Source organism: Dendrobates tinctorius, unplaced genomic scaffold, assembly GCF_039654945.1.
Source record: "Dendrobates tinctorius isolate UK_male_01 unplaced genomic scaffold, ASM3965494v1 ptg000022l, whole genome shotgun sequence".
NCBI classification, from domain to species: domain Eukaryota; kingdom Metazoa; phylum Chordata; class Amphibia; order Anura; family Dendrobatidae; genus Dendrobates; species Dendrobates tinctorius.
The window spans coordinates 89,688,575-89,709,467 of NW_027361690.1; the positions used below are offsets into that span (position 1 = coordinate 89,688,575).

Below are 20,893 nucleotides of genomic sequence, written 5' to 3' on the forward strand. Positions count from 1 at the left end.
ATAGGGGAAAAAACAGATCCGCCCCTTTTTTGGCGGATCCTTTTTTTAATAAAATTGGTGGATTTTGACTGATGAGCAAAAACGGATGTGTGAAACAGGCCTTACCAGTGCTTTTTCCACCCACTCTGGGGCTTTAAAGAGGTCCAGTTAGATAATGTAAATGACATTACCTACTATGTTGTCACCATCCTGTGCTCTTAGGAGAAATGAGATCAGTTCACTTGGTGCTGGGGCACCTGCAGACAAGCGTATGAAAAGTTGTCTGCATTTCATCCACAAAATTCGGACAATTGTTTTCTCATTTTCATTAGATCAGATTTTCACCATCGCCACACATCTTTAGACTAAATAGATTAGGAACCCATTAAAAGATTCACCATGACTTGGCAGTGGGCTTATACCTTTTGATCAAAATGTTCACTAATTGTTGTTATTCACCTTGTCATCTCGCCACCTCCAGACCATGTCCCTGACAATTGCCTTATTGACCAGCACCCTCTTCTGACCCGCAGATATTCCAGCCACTCCCAGCATTGTTTGCTGCTTCAGTCATGTTTGAGTTATCACCATGAACAGGTAATCGGCGCTCAGAACAGGGGCTATGTTATTACAGAGGTACGTTTGGTTATTAGGCTTTTTGCAACATAAATTTGAGCTACTCATTTTTATTGCCTTCTACAGCTGGATGTTCAGTGTAGTAATAAAGTGAATGGCGCTTGCAGGAACTCCCATGAAAAGTAAGTACAATGGAAGACATGGCAATAAAAGGAGGTTAAAAATATGAGGATGCTGGAGTGCAGCAGGATAGCCTCGGGATTACACAAGTACACAAGGCTTTACAGATGAGCCTCGTTCACAGCTATTATGATGATGAGAAGATGGTGATTAAGCTTTTAAAGATGACTGTAATTAATTGAGGTTACATCTGAGGGAAACCTTAGTAATGGGAGGGGTAGAACAAGCTCAATGATTGTAGCTCATAAAATCACGATATTAGTGCTGGTCTGATTGTATGGTTTTGACATTGCGTACCATAATAAAAACAATTTTAGTGAATAGATCATAGAACTGTTTCTGGGTTTTGCCAGGTATCAGATGGAATAGGAGGTGTAATGGAGCAAGTCACACCAGAGCTTCATTATATTCTATGGGGGTCTGCATTATACCCTACAAGAGGGCTGCATTATACTCTATGAGGGGGCTACATTATATTCTGTGAGGTGGCTGCATTATACTCTATGAGGTGACTGTATTATACTCGGACTCTGGGCAGTGCATTATATTATATGTACTACATACTACATGGGACCTGCATTATACTGTATTGAGAACTATGGGGAATACATTATACTATATGAAGAACTATGAGGATATGAGGTGCAATATACTATGAGAAATCAATTGTACTACATGGAGGACTATGGTGGGTGCATTATACTATATGGAATACTATGAGGAGTGTATTTTAATATATGGAGGACTATGAGGAGTGTATTATACTATATGGAAGGCTATGAGGAGTGTATTATACTATATGGAAGATTATGAGGAGTGTATTATACTATATGGAGGACTGTGGTGCACATTATACTATATGGTGGACTGTGGGGTGCATTATATTATGTGGAGGACTATGAGGTGTGCTATACTAAACAAGCAAAATACTGCCTATTCATCGAGAGATTGGCTTGTTTATGCCAGAACAAAAATCATTGTTCTCAGAAGCACATCACCCTGTGTAAACTGCAGATATACTGCTGATAACATGATACTGTATGGGGACAGACTGATCTAATATTGATTCTTCAGTCCCCATTATTCTTCCTCAGCCAGTGGAAAGAGGCCAGAAACAAGCGTCGAATGACTTCAATATTGCCGATCACACTCACTTAGCGGCCTGAACTCAGCGCATGTAACTACCACCAAAATGTTTCTGTGTGATGTGCAATATATCAGCATTTGGAGCCCCATTTTAAACTTTTGCACAGGGCCCCACTTTGCCTAAAACGGGTCCTGGTGGTGGGGAGAGGGCAGATATGAACTTGCTCTGAAGCTCTTTAAATTCTAATTACACCCCTGCTTTTTTGTTCAACAATCACTAAGAAAATATAAGTTTTGGACTCTTAAACGGGCATTCTCAAATATGGAAGTTATCCCCTATCTAAGGCCAGGTTCACATTGCGTTATGCAGACCGTTCAATGCATAGTGTTGACGGTCTGCATTAACGCTATAGCATTAATGCGATCGCGTTAATGCTAAACCGCTAGCGCAGATGATTTATCTGTGCTAGCGGTGACGGAGCCTCAGACGCTGCAGCCCATGTCCGAGGCTTCGTCACTGAATGTCGGCACATCACGAACGTGTGCCGCTTTACAGCATGTGTCGCGATGCGCCCGACAATGGAGGGCAATGGCAGCGTTAACGGACTGCGTTATGCCACGGTGTAGCGCAGTCCGTCTAATGGACTGCCTAAACGTAATGTGAACCCAGCCTAAGGGTTAGGGGATAACTTCCCAGCTGTCAACTTCCCAGTGGTCAATCATGCTCCATTCAGTCTTATGTGAGTGACAAATAGCTTTTGAGCGCAGTGCTCCGCTATTTCTGGTGGTCCCATTATAGGGAATCTGTCAGCATGTTTTAGCTACCCCATCTAAAAGCAGCATAATGTAGGAAAAGAGAACCTGATTCCAGCAATGTATCAATTAGTTTACTGGATGCAGCAGTTGTGATACAATCAGATTTCTTTGGCTGTATCTGTAGTTTACTTTGCAATATCCTGCTGATAGGTTCGCTTTAAGGGGTGAGAAGATGCGGAACTGGACATCAAGTAAAGGACTCTTGCTAAACAGGTGTCATGTCGGACACTGTTCACACCACAGCGTCCGGCAGGCAGAGGTAGTTCCACCTCCAGCCACTATAGCCTCAGTGGCGCCGGCTTGATCTTCAGGCTCTCGGGGGTTAATCCTGCTGGAGACCAGGTTGGAAGGTTAGTCACACCCACGGTCTTTAAATAGTCATGCTGGCATATGGGCGTCGCCGATTATAGCTTGTGTTTCATACCAAGTGGTTCCGGTCTGGAGTGGAGGTGCGGAAGAGAGAGAGATTCGTATCTGGTGGCGTATGATCCGTCGTTATCCTTTCTCCTTCCCATATTTGTGTTTAGTGGTGCCCTGTTCACATTACTGTATAATCCTGTGTGTGTGCGGCGCAGTGCAGTTTAAGTTCTCCCTGTCTGTCTTAATTTGTGTGGGGGCTTTGGTGGTGTGACTCCTCACTGGGTGGAGGGTGGAGGGTTAAGTGCAGGGCTGAGCAGGAGACAAGGAAAGGTTGGAGGCTCAGGCATTTGCACCATCAGCAAAAACCCTGGGTTGAGGGTCAGACAGGGTTTCCCCTAGTTACAGGGACATCACAGGGGCCCCGGGAGTTACAGCCTTAGTTGAACTAAGCCCCACGTGACATTATAATCGGCCCACATTTTTATTTTTCAGGAGTCCATGGATCCATTAGATTCCATAACCCGCCAGTTGGCGGCGCTGTTCTTACAGGTCTCCGAGTTGAAAGGGGCAGTTAAGCAGCAGGGCCTGGTAGTAGCGAAGGTGCAAACGGCATCTGCAGGTATCGGTGCAGAGCCGAAGTTTCCGCTGCCAGAACGATTTTCAGGCGATCGCAGCAAATCTGTCGTATTTCTGGAGGCCTGCAAGTTATACTTCCGCATGCGGCCAATCTCCTCAGGTAATGAGGCCCAGCGAGTAGGGCTGGTGTTGTCATTACTGAGTGGTGACCCCCAAGCGTGGGCATTTTCCTTACCAGCTGACTCTGCTACATTTCATTCTGTCGATAATGTTTTTTCTGCCCTCGTGCTCATTTACGATGACCCTGACCGACTGGCTCTAGCGGAATCTAAAATCCGCGCCCTCCGCCAGGGGGAGCGCTTGGCAGAGGACTATTGTTCGGAATTTCGCCGCTGGGCTGTAGACACACAGTGGAATGACCCAGCACTGCGGAGCCAGTTTATTCATGGGGTATCAGGGAGGGTGAAACAAGCCCTCCTGATGTATGAGACTCCGGCATCGTTGGAGTCTGCCATGAGTTTGGTGATACGTATTGATCGCCGTTTTCGTCAGGGGGCACAGGAGACGCTACCTCTGGGGGAAAGCAGAGGTGCAGGTGTGGTTGAAGTAGATGAGTCCCCTGAACCTATGCAGATTGCTGGCGTGGCACAGGTTAAGCGTCGCGCTCCGGGATTCCGGAAGCCCGGAGCATGTTTCTACTGTGGTAAAAGAGGTCATTACGTTAACGTTTGCCCGGTACTACCTAAGAGGGTCACATCGGCGGAAAACTGTTAAGCTCAGAGGGTATGGAGGAGACCCAACTGAGCGTATGCATATCCTCCATGATGGTATCTCAATGTATGCTCCCTGCCAAGGTTATTATCACGGGCAGAGAGCTACCTATATCAGTGTTTGTGGATAGCGGTTCCGCCACCAATCTCATAGATGAGGAGTTTGCACGCACCGCCGGGTTTAAGATCGAAAAACTTTCTCACCCCATACAGGTGGTGACCATTAATGCTGTTCCCCTCCCTCAAGGGGAGATTATGGAGTTTGTGGCAGAGGTGAAACTCCACATTGGGGTCCTACATTCTGAGTCGGTTACATGTAGGGTCTTCCGTAATCTCCCAGCTCAAATGGTCCTGGGTTTTCCATGGTTGTCCAGGCACAACCCGGTAATTGATTGGAAAACTCAGGACATAGTACAATGGAGTGGTTTCTGCCAAGACAATTGCTTGGCCACATGTGTGTCTGCCGTGACGCCCAGCCTGCCGGAGGCTTTGCAGGATTTCGCGGATGTTTTCTCTGAGAAGGGTTGCTCAGAACTGCCTCCACATAGAGCCTATGACTGTGCGATTAGGTTAAAACCCGGGGCCAAATTACCTAAGGCCAGGATGTTTAATATTTCTGGTCCTGAGAGACAAGCTCTGAAAGACTACATCGCGGCGAGTCTGAGCAAAGGACACATCCGGCCTTCGTCCTCGCCTGTAGCCGCGGGATTTTTCTTCATTAAGAAGAAAGATGGGGGGGTTACGTCCGTGTCTGGATTTCCGAGAGTTAAACCAGATTACTATCCGTGATCCCTACCCAATGCCGTTGATCCCGGATTTGTTCAACCAGGTAGCGGGGGCGAAATGGTTTTCCAAGCTGGACCTCAGGGGGGCGTATAACCTCATAAGGGTCCGTCAGGGGGATGAGTGGAAGACGGCGTTTAACACTCCTGAGGGTCATTTTGAGAGTCTGGTTATGCCGTTTGGGTTGACCACTGCGCCTGCCGTTTTCCAACATTTTATTAATGTATTTGCTCATGTCCTGGGGAGATTTGTGATTGTATACCTGGATGATATCCTCATTTATTCTAGCGATCGGGACACTCATTTGGAGCATGTTAGGCAGGTGTTACAGTTGCTCCGGGAGAACCAGCTCTATGCTAAGCTGGAAAAATGTTTATTTTTTGTCCAGGAGTTGCCCTTTTTGGGATATATTGTGTCCGCAGCCGGGTTTAAAATGGACACCGCTAAGGTGCAAGCGGTGCTGCAATGGGAGAAGCCGGAGAGTCTGAAAGCACTCCAGCGGTTCCTTGGGTTTGCGAATTATTATAGGAAATTTATAAAACACTTTTCGACTATCGCCAAACCGCTCACGGACATGACAAAAAAGGGTGCCGATCTGGCGAACTGGCCTGAGGTGGCTATACGTGCATTTGAGCATCTGAAGAATAGTTTTGCTTCAGCCCCCATTCTGGTGCAACCAGACGTGTCTAAACCTTTTGTGGTAGAGGCTGATCCGTCGGAGGTGGGAGTGGGGGCAGTACTGTCTCAAGGCTCGTCCTTGAGCGAGATGCATCCATGCGCCTACTTCTCCAAGAAGCTGTCGCCGGCCGAACGGAATTATGATATCGGCAACAGGGAGTTGTTGGCCATCAAACTGGCTTTTGAGGAATGGCGACACTTCTTGGAGGGGGCGGCTCACCAGGTCACAGTTATCACCGACCATAAGAATCTGCTCTATCTGGAGTCGGCCAAGCGTCTGTCTCCTAGGCAGGCTCGCTGGGCATTGTTTTTTACTCGTTTCAATTTTCTTGTGACGTACCGTCCCAGGGCTAAAAACACCAAGGCGGATGCTTTGTCTAGGTGTTTTCCGGGGGGAGAACCTCGGGAAGAGCCGGTACCCATCCTCCAGAAAGGGGTAGTGGTCTCGGCTCTCACAACGGAGGTAGAGGCGGAGATTGCTGAGGCCCAAGAGGAGGTACCACCAGGACTTCCCGCCAACAAATCATTTGTACCCCTGCATCTTCGGCTTAAGGTGTTGAAGGAACACCACGATTCGGTACTGGCTGGTCATCCAGGGGTGAGGGGCACCCTAGAGCTGGTATCGCGTCGTTTCTGGTGGCCCAAAATCCGGCAGGACGTGGTCTCTTACGTGGCAGCTTGCATCATGTGCGCTAGGGCTAAGTCACCCCGAACCCGTCCTGCTGGCACGCTACAGCCTCTGGGGGTACCCAATAGGCCATGGACAGAAATCTCCATGGATTTCATCACTGACTTGCCTTCCTCGGCAGGGAACACGGTCATCCTGGTGGTGGTTGACCGTTTTTCAAAGATGGCGCATTTTGTGGCGTTGTCTTCTTTGCCCAATGCTAAGACGTTGGCTCAGGTATTTGTGAAGGAGGTGGTCAGACTCCACGGAGTACCGTCTGACATAGTATCTGATAGGGGTACGCAATTTGTGGCGAGGTTTTGGAAAGCTTTTTGCTCACGTTTGGGGATCAAGTTGTCACATTTATCGGCGTTTCATCCACAGTCTAATGGACAAACTGAGCGCATGAACCAAAATCTAGAACAGTATTTACGATGCTTTGTGTCCGACAACCAGGAGGAGTGGTCTACTTTCCTTCCTCTGTCCGAATTCGCGTTAAATAATCACCGCCAAGAGTCATCAGGAGAGTCTCCATTCTTTTGTGTGTACGGTCAACATCCTCAGTTTTGTACCTTACGTCAGGGTGACTCGGGGGGTGTCCCGGAGGAGGATCAGCTAGGAGCCCAATTGTCATCAGTCTGGAGGCGGGTGAAACAGCGTTTGTTGAGCATGAGTGCCAGGTACAAACGGGTGGCTGACAATAGACGCTTGCCAGGTCCGGACCTGTGTGTGGGTGAATGGGTGTGGTTAGCTACGATGAACATAAAACTCAAAATTCCATCTTTAAAACTGGGTACAAGGTTTATTGGGCCTTTTAGGATTTCTGCCATCATTAACCCAGTGGCTTATCGGTTGGAACTTCCTGCGGTGTACAAAATACACAACGTTTTTCACAGGGCTTTATTGAAAAAGGTGCTAGGCTTGGTGGACACGACGCCGATGCCACCTCCAGTCATGGTGGATGGCGATTTAGAGATTGAGGTCGCCAAGGTAGTGGACTCTCGAGTAGTACGCCGTACTCTTCAGTATTTGGTGCACTGGTGGGGGTATGGTCCGGAGGAGAGGTCTTGGGTTCCAGCCTCAGACATACATGCGGATCGGCTGGTCAGTTCTTTTCACCGTCGTCATCCGGACAAGCCGGGTCCTATGAGTCTTGAGGGCCCTGGGGTCCCTCGTAGAAGACGGGGTACTGTCATGTCGGACGCTGTTCACACCACAGCCTCCGGCAGGCAGAGGTAGTTCCACCTCCAGCCACTATAGCCTCAGTGGCGCCGGCTTGATCTTCAGGCTCTCGGGGGTTAATCCTGCTGGTGACCAGGTTGGAAGGTTAGTCACGCCCACGGTCTTTAAATAGTCATGCTGGCATATGGGCGTCGCCGATTATAGCTTGTGTTTCATACTAAGTGGTCCGGTCTGGAGTGGAGGTGCTGAAGAGAGAGAGATTCGTATCTGGTGGCGTATGATCCGTCGTTATCCTTTCTCCTTCCCATATTTGTGTTTAGTGGTGCCCTGTTCACATTACTGTATAATCCTGTGTGTGTGCGGCGCAGTGCAGTTTAAGTTCTCCCTGTCTGTCTTAATTTGTGTGGGGGCTTTGGTGGTGTGACTCCTCACTGGGTGGAGGGTTAAGTGCAGGGCTGAGCAGGAGACAAGGAAAGGTTGGAGGCTCAGGCATTTGCACCATCAGCAAAAACCCTGGGTTGAGGGTCAGACAGGGTTTCCCCTAGTTACAGGGACATCACAGGGGCCCCGGGAATTACAGCCTTAGTTGAACTAAGCCCCACGTGACAACAGGATTGTAGTGTCGAGCAGGGTTGTGGGAAAGTAGTGAAAAACAGTGAATGCAGAGGACAAACAAAGAGAGTATAGAGGAAAGGTGAAAATAAAAGGATAAGAGGTGTTCTGCCCATTTATGTGCAGCAAGTAGTTTCATAAGTGCTGTACCAGTTATGACCATTAGATGTCATTAGTTATCCTCTTTTTCTGTTGCTGGATATAGGAACCTCTGACTTTAACATCTTGTTCTGATTAGAACCGCCCCTTCATTTTCCCAGGCTAGGGAACTTGTAGCCATTTTCTCACCGGATCCCTGAGTTACACGTGTTCCTACTCCCTACAAATGACTGCTTCTGTCAAGTGGATTCCAGTGAGGGTTTAATAGTTATGTGTTTGTGCAGTGTATCTGTGTAAGCTAGCCACCGTGCAGTGTCTCATTAGAAAGGTATATGGTGCCATGTATTTTCCAGCTAGTTCATGTTCATTGCACTGCATGTTAGATAGATGCATCTCTGTTTAGGGTAGTGCAATTCTGCAGCCTAAGTTTGCTTAGATATCCCTCTTAAATGCATTATGTGTTGTATTGTGCAACCTCTGTAATACTCCTGTTACTGATGTAAAAGCACCCTGTATTATTGCCTGTTGGTGATGTAATAGCACCCTGTATTACTGCTGCTGTTTTGTTATCTGTCAGTACTGATATACTGTACTGTCTATTTCTTTGTAGTTTTTATCTCATCCACTATATCATCTGATCTCATCCACTATATCATCCGTTAACATGCACCATTGTTGTTCACTATAACAAGTTCACATCATCATCTCAATAAATATAGATTTAAGCACTCATACAGTCTTTTTACTGGGAGTGGATGAAGGGTTTAGCCGTATGCTGGACTCCACACAGCATCTTCATGGAAGAAGGCAGAACAAGAGGGTAAAGAGGAAGGAATCTGTGTGCAGAAAATGCTCCGTTCATAAAATTGTGTACCAGTTATCTCTTACATATTTTCCCTACCAAATTCCCGTTCAATGAAAAGCTTATTTTGACGGGTGGTCTCCTTCATTGTCCTGGCAAACATGCATTATTGGATACATGCGGGCTGCACGGGTGTAGTGCCCTCAAAGCACAGGTCCACACACCTAGCCAGGACCCACACCTTTATGTAGTGTGCCACGGCATAAGAGATGAGTACCTCGCCCGCGGCGACTGCCCCGCGCCACGTTACACTGCCCTCAGATTTCATAGCAAAAACCTGCTAACAGATTCCATTTAAAAAGAGAGTGTACATAATTGGTCATCACTCCATTCCCATGAGGCATTCCATAGTCTTGGTGTGCAGCATTGGTGGGGGTCCCAGTAATCTGGCCTCTAGAGATTGGGACGATATCTCCTATCTAATGGATAGGGGATAACTTGTAAAGTTTTGAATATCTCTAAGTTATTAATGGCTTGTGCACATGTTGCCATTTGGTGCGATTTTGCCATGCAGATTTGCTAACAAAACCTGAAGCAATCCTGATGCCACCAAAGTGAATGAGAAACCTGACGTGTCATGCACTCGTTGAGTATTTTTGACTTGCAGATTTGGTGCAGAAAATAATCTGCAGCATGTCAATTCTCTGTGCATTTTTCAACATTGACATCATTCAAATCAGTCAAAAAACGCAGGGCAAAATTGCACCAAAAAAGCATCAACTACACCTGCTTTTGCAGCTGCATTTTTCCTGCCAAGAGATGAAGAAATATCTGCATCCATTTACTCAACGTGTGCACATCGCCGAAAAGTTCCACTTATCTTGTAGATATAATGACTGCTGTCATTCTAGATCGTCAACCTTATTTTCCAGGCTGAAAATCAACCCAAAAATACTGTGATAAATCTCTCTTCTTCAATAGGATCTGGTACTACCGAAGCTGTATCTGTCTTGTGCACTATCTACCAATATCAATACTGATAAAAAACCCATTTTGATTCTTGGGAGAGTTAATAGAGGTTGACCTGTGTGTGATATAAATGGAATGTAAGAACCACTGCTAGAAAAATAATAATGGAAAAAATAATAGCGTTATGATAAAAGTGCAGGGAAATACTGCTGGCTCCCCCTACTGTCAACTTATATTCTAAGCATGTAGCGAGTTCAGAATTGTGTAAATCACATTCACACAAAGCGTTCCAATGCTGGCGTAAGTAGAGATGTGGCTCCTGCACACAGCAGAGCCCAGGACACAGCGCATACATGGCTGTCAGACTTCACGCATACTGATATTCTCCCCGGGGGCAATCCTTCTAGAGAAGAATACCTGCCGGTAAATGAAGTCTAATGTAACATGCCATGAGTTTATTTCTGCTGGATCTGTACAAAATAAAAGAAATCTCTGTAAAGAGGAGTATGAAATCGGAAGCATAGAGAGGTTCAACACTGGACTCTTGCAATGCTATAGATTTTTTTTTAAGCTCTGGGCAAAATGTAGCAGTAATACACCCATGTGCACGAGCCTCACGGATCAAAATTCCTTAAAACAGCTGAAAAAAAAATCTCCGCCAACAAGAATCCCTTGTGAGGTCTCATGAGTTCCAACTCGCACCAGCTATAATCTGAGGGGCTGCTCACATGTCCGTGTGTTTTTGAAGGCTGGTCAGCACAATATCATTGAGACTTGTCCAATACTGATCTGTCTCGGATCAAACTCGCCAATGCATGTCTATGGGTCTGTGAAAAAAAAAAAAATCGGACAGCAGTCGGATGCTATCTGCTTTTGAATGCTGTCTGCCTTTTATGAACAGTTTGATAGGTGAAGCTTGAGAAACCTCTATCAGTTTTTTTTCCCATCCGAGAAAAAACTGATGAAACTGGCCACACTCTGATGAAGTTTGATAAGAAACTCAGATGACTTTTTGTTTACGAAAAAAGTCACTGATGTGTGAATGAACCCTTGCAGGCAAAGTTTGTAGAATTATATACTGTAGATCAACTAATGATAAGAATAGTAATGTTGAAGCTATGTACCATATAGGTGGGCAGCATGGTGTCTTAAGGCCCCGTCACACATAGCGACTTACCAGCGATCCCGACAACGATATCAACGTGTCAGGGTCGCTGGTGAATCGCTATATGATCGCTGGTGAGCTGTCACACAGACAGCTTCACTAGCGATTAGCACAGCGACGCCGCGCGTGCGGAATCGCTGTGTTCAGTGCTGATTCATGTCAAAAATAGAATTAAAATAAAAAATATTGTTATTCTCATCTTCCGACGTCCCGCGCAGCATTTCCGCCTCTCTCCACGCTCCGGTCCCAGTAATCCTTTGCGAGAATGACCGCGATGACGTCCGTTCTCGCTGGATCGCGAAGTCTCGCAGTCATTCTTGCAAAGGATTACTGGGACCGGAGCGTGGAGAGAGGCGGGAATGCTACGCGGGACGTCGGAAGGTGAGAATAGTAATATTTTTTATTTTTTTTTAATTATTTTATCGCTGATCTCCCGCCTGTCACATACAGCGATGCGTGCTGGCCAGCGGGAGATCAGCGATGAAAGAAATGTCCAGAGGTTTCCCAGAGCGATCAGCGATACTGGCAGGGGGGCCAGTCGCTGATCGCTGTCACACACAGCGATCTCGCTGGTGAGATCGCTGTTGTGTCACAAAACTTGTGACTCAGCAGCGATCTCGGTAGTGAGATCGCTATGTGTGACAGGGCCTTTAGTGTCGCACTGTAGCCTTGAACCCAGACATCAAATGCCAGCAAGGACAGCAAATGCAAGTAGTTTGTATTTCCTCCCTGTGTTTGCATGTGTTTCCTTTTTTAGTTTTCCGGTGTCCTCCACACTTCAAAGAAATACTAATAGGGAATTAGGGAATGTAGATTTTCTTGAGTCTATTGCATATTATTACGAAAAAAAGTTATTACAAGTAAGTCAATTGTGAAATAAGATGCGGCAATCATGGTGGAGAGATGGGAACCTGTAAAACGCACCTGAGAGAGAGTAATCTGTACTTGACATACGCATTGCTGGGGTGTAAGACACATTCGGCATATCATGATCTTTGTCCTTTTGCCTCTGTCGGTACCATAAGAAGAGCCCCAGTAGGGTCATGATGATCAGCAGGAGAACTATGACCCCAATAATGGCACCTGCTGAGTGTCTTTCCGCTCCGTGCGCCGGGCTGATTTTAGTGTAAGGGTTTAGTTCCTCCATCATTAGCGCAGCTGTAGTATAGGAGAAAAGGACATTAGATTCTAGGACCATACAATCTGAACGAGCAGAGATCACAGCGGGGAGCACTCGCTAACCTTGGTCACAGCGGATGCCCTTAAAGCCAGGGTTGCAGTAGCAGGTGCCGGTAACATGGTCACAGGTGGCATTATTCAGACACTCGCACATCTGACGGCAGCCATAGCCAAAAGTCCCTGGTGGACATTCTGAAAATAAACAGACAAGCAAATTAATGAACAAAATAATGTTGGAAATAGATCTACGTACAGGACATTTCCCCCATAAATCACAAAGTTTTTGAGTTTATATTTTTGGAAGTGACACATTTCTTTCTCCTGCCTGAAGTTGCCATTCAGGAGTCTCGGAAAGTTGTGTGTCCATATCTGGTGGCCATATGTTAAAAAAAGTTATGGCTACAACTTTGGGCTGTTCAAGGGCTTACATTTTCCTTTTTGATTTTAGGGGTACATGCCTTTTTAATATATACAGTAATAGCAGATTTTGGATGTGATTTGCCTTGCAGTATATGTGGGTAAAAACAATGCTAAATTTCACTACATAGTTTAATCTGTAGAGGAATAATTAGGAGGGTCATAGCAATTTTGTAATGGGAGTGGGGTGGGGCAGACAGACACAGAACAGGACACTGTTCAATGCAACGGGAAAAAAAGTTCCTGGAGAGCAAGACACTGGGTGACAGGTCACTTACTCTGCTCGCAGTGTTTGCCTGTGAATCCTGTTCTACATGTGCACTGCCCAGTGATGTGGTCACAGTCGGCTCCATTATGGCACTGACAGACATTGGCACAGTCCTTTCCATAAAATGCTGATGGGCACCCTGCAGAATCAGAATAGCATCACAAACACCGGGCAGCAGACAGGGGGCGACCTCATCTCTATTAACACCAATGGTTCAGACTAATATCACACGAGACCTCCGATCACATTAACAGTATTACTGCTCGACCCATAGTAAATACACAGAACACCTTCATGGACATGCATTGGTGTTATAGAAATACATATTTTTTTCATTTCAGTGGTTGTACACAAGAGCATCATTTCAATTAACAGCAGACCAGACAGGATCGTCAGCTTGATTTTTTTCTATTTGTTTCTGCTCAAAGTCGAAAAATCACAGAAAGTTTTTTTATGAACCCATTGGAATACCATGAGCCATAAAGAGTATGGCCTCGATTCATCATTTGCAGATTCATTGTACAACCCCTGGCAAAAATTATGGAATCACCGGCCTTGGAGGATGTACATTCAGTTGCTTAATTTTGTAGAAAAAAAGCAGATCACAGACATGGCACAAAACTAAAGTCATTTCAAATGGCAACTTTCAGGCTTTAAGAAACGCTAAAAGAAATCAAGAACAAAAAATGTAGTAGTCAGTAATGGTTAGTTTTTTAAGCCAAGCATAGGGGAAAAATTATGGAATCACTCAAATCAAAGCAAGTCGGATGCTTGGGCGAGCTTGACTCGAGTACCGAGTATAATGGAAGTCAATGGGAAACTGGAGCATTTTTCATGGAGACCCTAACAGGAAAGCAGGAGAGGAGGAAAATTACTGAAATGAATGGAAACAGCAATTAAATGGAATTGGAACAGCATGGGGAAGATGCCTGAACGTATCTCTGACTCACAGGTATCTGCTGGGAACAAAGTTGTCAGCATATTACTCCACTTTTAGGCTATGGGCACACGTTGCAGAATTGCCGCGGAAAATTCCTGAATTCCATTCCGCGGGAAATATTAGCTTGCAGAATGCTAGCGATTTCCAAGCGATCTGTAGCATGGCTTGGCAAACTGATTGACAGGTTGCTCACACTCGTCAAACATAGTGTTTGACGAGTGTGACCAACTTTTTACTATCGAGGCTGCCTTTTTACTAATGTTAAAAATAATTAAAAAAATAGAAAACCCTGTTTTTCTTACCTTCTGGCGTCCCGCGCAGCGTTCCCGATCATCGCGATGCTCCTGGCAGGTCCCGTTCCCAGTGATGCATTGTGACAATGACCTTTGATGACGTCACCGCGACGTCATCAAAGGTCATTATCGCAATGCATCACTGGGAACGGGACCTGCTGGGAGCATCGGTGAGGCCTGGGAACGCTGCGCGGGACATCGGAAGGTGAGAATGTGATGATTTTTTAATTCTATTTTTTACAGGGATATGGTACCCAGAGCCTGGAGGAGAATCTCCTCTCCTCCAAACCGTGGGTACCATCCGCAAATGTTCTGCTTACTTTTCGCATGTTGGGCACAGCCACATGCGGAAAGTAAGCAGAATAATGCATTCCTATGTGGGCGGAATCGCTGCGATTCCGCAAAGTTAATGAGCATGCGGCGTATTTTTCCGCGATGCGATTCCGCTGCGGAAAAATCCGCAGCATTAGCACAGCATTGCAGAATCCCATAGGATTGCATGGGATGCTATTTTTTTTCGTTTTCACAGCAAAATCGCGAGTTTAAAAATGCCACGAAAATGCAAAAAAAAGCTACGTGTGAACACAGCCTTACAGACAGAAAGTAAAATATAAAAAGCCAAAGACAAAATAGATTTTACAGGAAATTTCTTGTTTATAAATTAATAGTCAGGCCATCTCTCACCATATTTCCCCGTCGCCTATGACTACAGTAGATGATAGTAGAGGAGGAAATTAAACTACACCCACTGATAGTCATTGGTAAAGTAAATTTAACATTTTACTACCTTATCTGGGTCAAGTTGGTCAAGTGCCAGAACTGACTCCTAAAGAGGATTCAACTAGAGAAACAGTTCAACACCAGTGCAGAGTTTGCTCAGGAACAACCTCAAGCCAGTTTCAAAAAGGTGAGCAAAGAAGGCACTTCTCAACAATAAATACATCTGTTGTGAGTTCATTTTCCCCTTCATTACTGAGGCCCGAGGAACTCCCTCTTCTGGTAAAGAAAGGTAGTGAGCCTGATTGTCAAACACCTGAGGCTGTTGATTGTGACTGGCTGAGTGGAGTTACGGACTGGATATAATGCTGCCGACGCCCTTCTGCCCTGCGGGTGTTTTCTCTGTGGGATCCTTGGAGACCAGTCTGAATTCCTGCTCCTCCAAAGCTAAGTTTGCTGCTCGGCCTTTTGCTTTTGTGCTTTGACTTTGTTTTTGCTTTGTTTTTCTGGATTTCTGCCATTCCCTGCTGGGGTGTGCTGAATTCATTTAGCTCTGTCTCCTGAAAATACCTGAGTGCTGATTCAGTTTTTGAAGCCTAGCTGCTTCAGGGCCTTTTTCATATCAGCTGGTTGGCTTATGTCTTTGATAGGGTTTTGGCAGATTGCAGACAGCAGCCTTCCTTTCCTTTCCTATCTAGGTAGTTTTGGGGCCCCGTCTTTGCTCAGTCTATCTTTCTGTCTGTGTTAGTATTTTCATCTTGCTTCACCGTCATTATATGTTGGGGGCTGCCTATTGCTTTGGGGTCTGCTCTGGGGCAGTTTAGATTTCCCCTTTCTTTCTTTAGGCCTATGTATTTCTCCGGCTGTGATCGAGGGGTCTAGGGCATCGTAGGAACCCCCCACGGCTACTGCTAGTTGTGTTGATAGGTTCAGGGGTCTGCAATCTGATAGTTGCCAACTTCTCTGGTTTTCTGGACTTAGCTTGTATTTCTGCTTTTGCCTCCTACGGTGACTCATTCATAACAGAATCACCCGCCATACCGCAGATTCTAGGGTACTCAATAGCAGGAAAGAATTGTAAAAAAAATTTTAAAAAAAGTGTGTATATTTTTTCCTCTATATCTCTGAGGCCGTAGGGGGAATTTTTTTTTCTCTCAATGGAGATAAAGCAATTGTCTGATCGTGTGGAGCAGCTCGCTGCGGAAGTGCGGGGAATTTCCGCCTACCTTGCTCATTCACATGCTGCTGAACCAAAGATTCCTACACCTGATGTATTTTTTGGGGATCGGTCTAAATTTTTGAATTTCAAAAATAATTGTAAATTATTTTTTGCCTTGAAGCCTAACTCGTCAGGGAGCTCCGCCCAGCAGGTTAAAATTGTCATCTCTTTGCTGCGTGGCGATCCCCAGGATTGGGCGTTTTCTTTGAAACCAGATGATCCTATTCTGACTAATGTGAACGCATTCTTTCAAGCTTTGGGGTTTTTGTATGACGAACCTAATGCCATTGATCAGGCTGAAAAGACCCTGCTGGCATTGAGCCAGGGTCGTGATTCTGCAGAATTGTACTGTCAAAAATTCCGAAAGTGGGCAGTACTTACTACCTGGAATGATAATGCCTTGGCTGCTCTCTTTCGGAAGGGGTTGTCAGAAGCCGTAAAAGATGCTATGGTGGGATTTCCTGTTCCCTCTGGTCTTGACGATTCTATGTCATTAGCCATTCAGGTTGATCGGCGTTTGCGCGAACGCAAAGCTGCACGAGAGGTGTTGCCACCTGTTGAACAAATGTCTGAACCTATGCAATGTGATAGAGTTTTTTCCAGAGAGCAGCATCAGGAGTTCAGAAGGCGTAATAAGTTGTGTTTTTTCTGTGGAGATGCCTCGCATATTATTTCTGTCTGTCCCAAACGAGAGAAACGCTTTGCACACACGTTTTCTGTTGGTGGTGTTCAACCTAAGTTTCTTCTGGCTATTACTCTGATCTGCTCCCTGTCCACATTTTCCGCCAAGGCGTTTGTGGATTCGGGAGCAGCCCTAAACCTAATGGACTTGGATTTTGCTAAACGTTGTGGATTTCCGATGACATCTCTGCAGACGCCTATCCCTTTGAGGGGAATTGATGCTACTCCTTTGGCTAAAAATAAACCCCAGTTTTGGACCCAGGTGGTAATGCGGGTCGCCCCAGACCATCAAGAAAATTGCAGATTTCTGGTGTTGCATAATCTGCATGATACTGTTGTTCTGGGGTTTCCCTGGTTACAGATTCATAATCCAGTTTTGGATTGGAAATCTGTGTCTGTGGTGAGTTGGGGTTGTCTGTGTGCGTTTAGTGAGGCTCCGGTGTTTTCCACCTCTCCTCAGTCGCATGATGTTCCTGATTATTTGGCGGACTTTTATGATGTATTTAGTGAGAATGAGTCTGCGTGTCTGCCTCCTCATAGGAGTTATGACTGTGCAATTGAACTGAGCCCGGGGTGTAAATTTCCCAAGGGTCGGCTCTTCAATTTATCTGTACCCGAGCACGAGGCTATGCGATCCTATATTAAGGAGGCGTTGGAGAAGGGTCATATTAGACCATCCTTGTCACCCTTGGGTGCCGGTTTTTTTTTTGTAGCCAAAAAGGATGGATCATTAAGACCTTGTATTGATTATCGTGCCCTCAACAAAATTACTGTTAAATATCAGTATCCGTTACCCCTGATTTCTGATCTATTCTCCAGAGTTAAAGGTGCTTGCTGGTTTACCAAGCTTGACCTCAGGGGGGCGTATAATCTTATTCGCATTAAGCATGGGGATGAATGGAAGACGGCGTTTAATACTCCGGAGGGACATTTTGAGTACCTGGTGATGCCTTTTGGGCTCACTAATGCCCCTTCTGTCTTCCAGTGCTTCATGAACGATATTTTCCGAGATTTTGTCGATAAATTTTTGATTATCTATCTGGATGATATTTTGATCTTCTCCAAGGATTGGGATTCTCATGTGGAACATATTCGGACTGTGTTCCGGATCTTGAGGGAGAATTCCCTGTATGTCAAGGGATCTAAATGCCTTTTTGGAGTACAGAGGATTTCTTTTTTGGGATTTATTTTGTCCCCGTCAACTATTGAAATGGACCCGGCCAAGGTACAGGCCATTCACGATTGGGTTCAGCCCACTTCTTTGAAGGCCCTCCAGAAGTTTTTGGGTTTTGCTAATTTTTATCGGAAATTTATAGCAAAATTTTCTAGTATTGCCAAGCCATTGACTGATTTGACTAAAAAGGGTGCTGATGTGTTAAATTGGTCTCCGGAGGCTGTTTCTTCCTTTCAGGAGTTGAAGCGAAGATTCACCTCCGCCCCGGTTTTGCGGCAACCTGATGTCTCACTTCCATTCCAGGTAGAGGTGGATGCTTCTGAGATTGGTGCAGGAGCTGTTTTGTCTCAAAAGGATCCTGTAACATCTAAAATGAATCCCTGTGCTTTCTTTTCCCAAAAGTTCTCTCCATCTGAACGTAACTATGATGTGGGGAATCGGGAACTGTTGGCCATGAAATGGGCATTTGAGGAGTGGAGACATTGGTTGGAGGGAGCTAAGCATCAAGTCGTGGTCCTCACTGACCACAAGAATTTGATTTACCTAGAGTTGGCTAAGCGCTTGAACCCTAAACAGGCTAGGTGGGCCTTGTTTTTTACACGTTTTGATTTTGTGGTTTCTTTTCTTCCTGGAACAAAGAATGTCAAGGCAGACGCCCTCTCTAGGAGCTTCCTTGCTGATTCTCCTGTGGTGACCAAGCCTGCTACCATCTTAGGCGAAGGGGTAGTTCTTTCTGCCATCTCGCCGGATTTGAGACGTGCTCTGGAAGAGTTCCAGGAGGACAAACCTGAGCATTGTCCCAGTGGAAAGTTGTATGTTCCTGACCAGTGGAAGAAGAGAGTGATGTCTGAAGTTCATTGCTCTGCTTTGGCTGGTCATCCAGGTATTTTTGGTACTAGAGATCTGGTGAGTCGGTTTTTTTGGTGGCCCTCCTTGTCTCGTGATGTCAGGAATTTTGTGCAGTCCTGTGGGACGTGCTCCCGGTCTAAATAGTGTTCTCGCTCTAGTGGGTTGTTGATGCCTTTGCCTGTCCCCAAGAGGCCATGGACCCATATTTCAATGGATTTCATCTCTGATATGCCTGTCTCTCAGAGGATGACTGTTATTTGGGTGATTTGTGATAGGTTCTCTAAGATGGTTCATCTTGTACCACTCCCTAAGTTGCCGTCTTCCTCTGAGTTGGTGCCCCTGTTTTTACAACAGGTGGTTCGTTTGCACGGAATTCCTGAGAACATTGTATCTGACAGAGGAGTGCAGTTTGTGTCTAGATTTTGGAGAACTTTCTGTTCCAGGCTGGGAATTCAGTTGTACTTCTACTCTGCTTTTCACCCTCAGACCAATGGGCAGACAGAGAGAACAAACCAGACCTTGGAGTCATATTTGAGATGTTTTATTTCTGCTGATCAGGATGATTGGGTTTCATTTTTGCCCTTGGCCGAATTTGCTTTGAATAATAGAGCTAGTTCTGCCACTTTGATGTCACCTTTTTTTTGTAACTTTGGGTTTCATCCTCGATTTTCTTCAGGGCAGGTGGAGCCCTCTGCCTGCCCAGGTGTTGACACTGTGGTGGAGAGAATGCACCAGATCTGGGACCAAGTGGTGGATAAGTTATCTCTCTCCCAGGAGAAGGCCCAGCGGTTTTCCAACCGACATAGGACCATTGGTCCCCAGTTTAAGGTTGGTGATATGGTGTGGTTATCATCAAAAAATATTGCTATGAAGGTGGCTTCTCCTAAGTTTAAGCCTAGATTTATTGGACCTTACAAGATTGTGGAGATTATTAATCCGGTCTCTTTTCGTTTGGCTCTTCCTGTCACATTTAAAATCCATAATGTGTTCCATAAATCTTTGTTGAAGAGGTTTGTTGAACCTGTTGTTCCGGGGGTGGCACCTCCAGGCCCTGTATTGGTTGAAGGTAACATGGAGTATGAGGTAGAGAAAGTACTGGATTCCCGTCTGGCTAGACGGAGACTCCAGTATTTGGTTAAGTGGAAGGGTTATGGTCAGGAGGATAATTCCTGGGTCTCCGCCTCTGATATTCATGCCAAACAATTGGTGCGTGCCTTTCATCGGGCTCACCCTGATCGCCCTGGTGGCATAGTTGAGGGTTCGGTGACCCCTCCTCAAGGGGGAGGTACTGTTGTGAGTTCATTTTCCCCTTCGTTACTGAGGCCCGAGGAACTCCCTCTTCTGGTAAAGAAAGGTAGTGAGCCTGATTGTCAAACACCTGAGGCTGATGATTGTGACTGGCTGAGTGGAGTTACGGACTGGATATAATGCTGCCGACGCCCTTCTGCCCTGCGGGTGTTTTCTCTGTGGGATCCTTGGAGACCAGTCTGAATTCCTGCTCCTCCAAAGCTAAGTTTGCTGCTCGGCCTTTTGCTTTTGTGCTTTGACTTTGTTTTTGCTTTGTTTTTCTGGATTTCTGCCATTCCCTGCTGGGGTGTGCTGAATTCATTTAGCTCTGTCTTCTGAAAATACCTGAGTGGTGATTCAGTTTTTGAAGCCTAGCTGCTTCAGGGCCTTTTTCATATCAGCTGGTTGGCTTATGTCTTTGATAGGGTTTTGGCAGATTGCAGACAGCAGCCTTCCTTTCCTTTCCTATCTAGGTAGTTTTGGCGCCCCGTCTTTGCTCAGTCTATCTTTCTGTCTGTGTTAGTATTTTCATCTTGCTTCACCGTCATTATATGTTGGGGGCTGCCTAT

At 45.8% G+C, this 20,893-nt stretch overlaps 1 protein-coding gene across 8 annotated transcripts in view; it reads right to left on the minus strand.

The window, feature by feature from the left end:
• The window catches only part of MEGF11 (multiple EGF like domains 11), an 815,865-nt gene that overhangs the window by 43,573 nt on the left and 751,399 nt on the right, over positions 1–20,893 (minus strand). For 7 of the 8 annotated variants that reach the window (XM_073568888.1, XM_073568889.1, XM_073568884.1 and 4 more), the window contains 3 exons: positions 13,175–13,303; positions 12,543–12,671; positions 12,225–12,458 (listed from right to left, as the gene is read on the minus strand). In XM_073568888.1, the coding sequence (XP_073424989.1) occupies positions 12,225–12,458; positions 12,543–12,671; positions 13,175–13,303 (492 nt within the window). The remainder of the gene's footprint in view (positions 1–12,224; positions 12,459–12,542; positions 12,672–13,174; positions 13,304–20,893) is intronic. The other variant, XM_073568887.1, reaches the window with a different exon arrangement.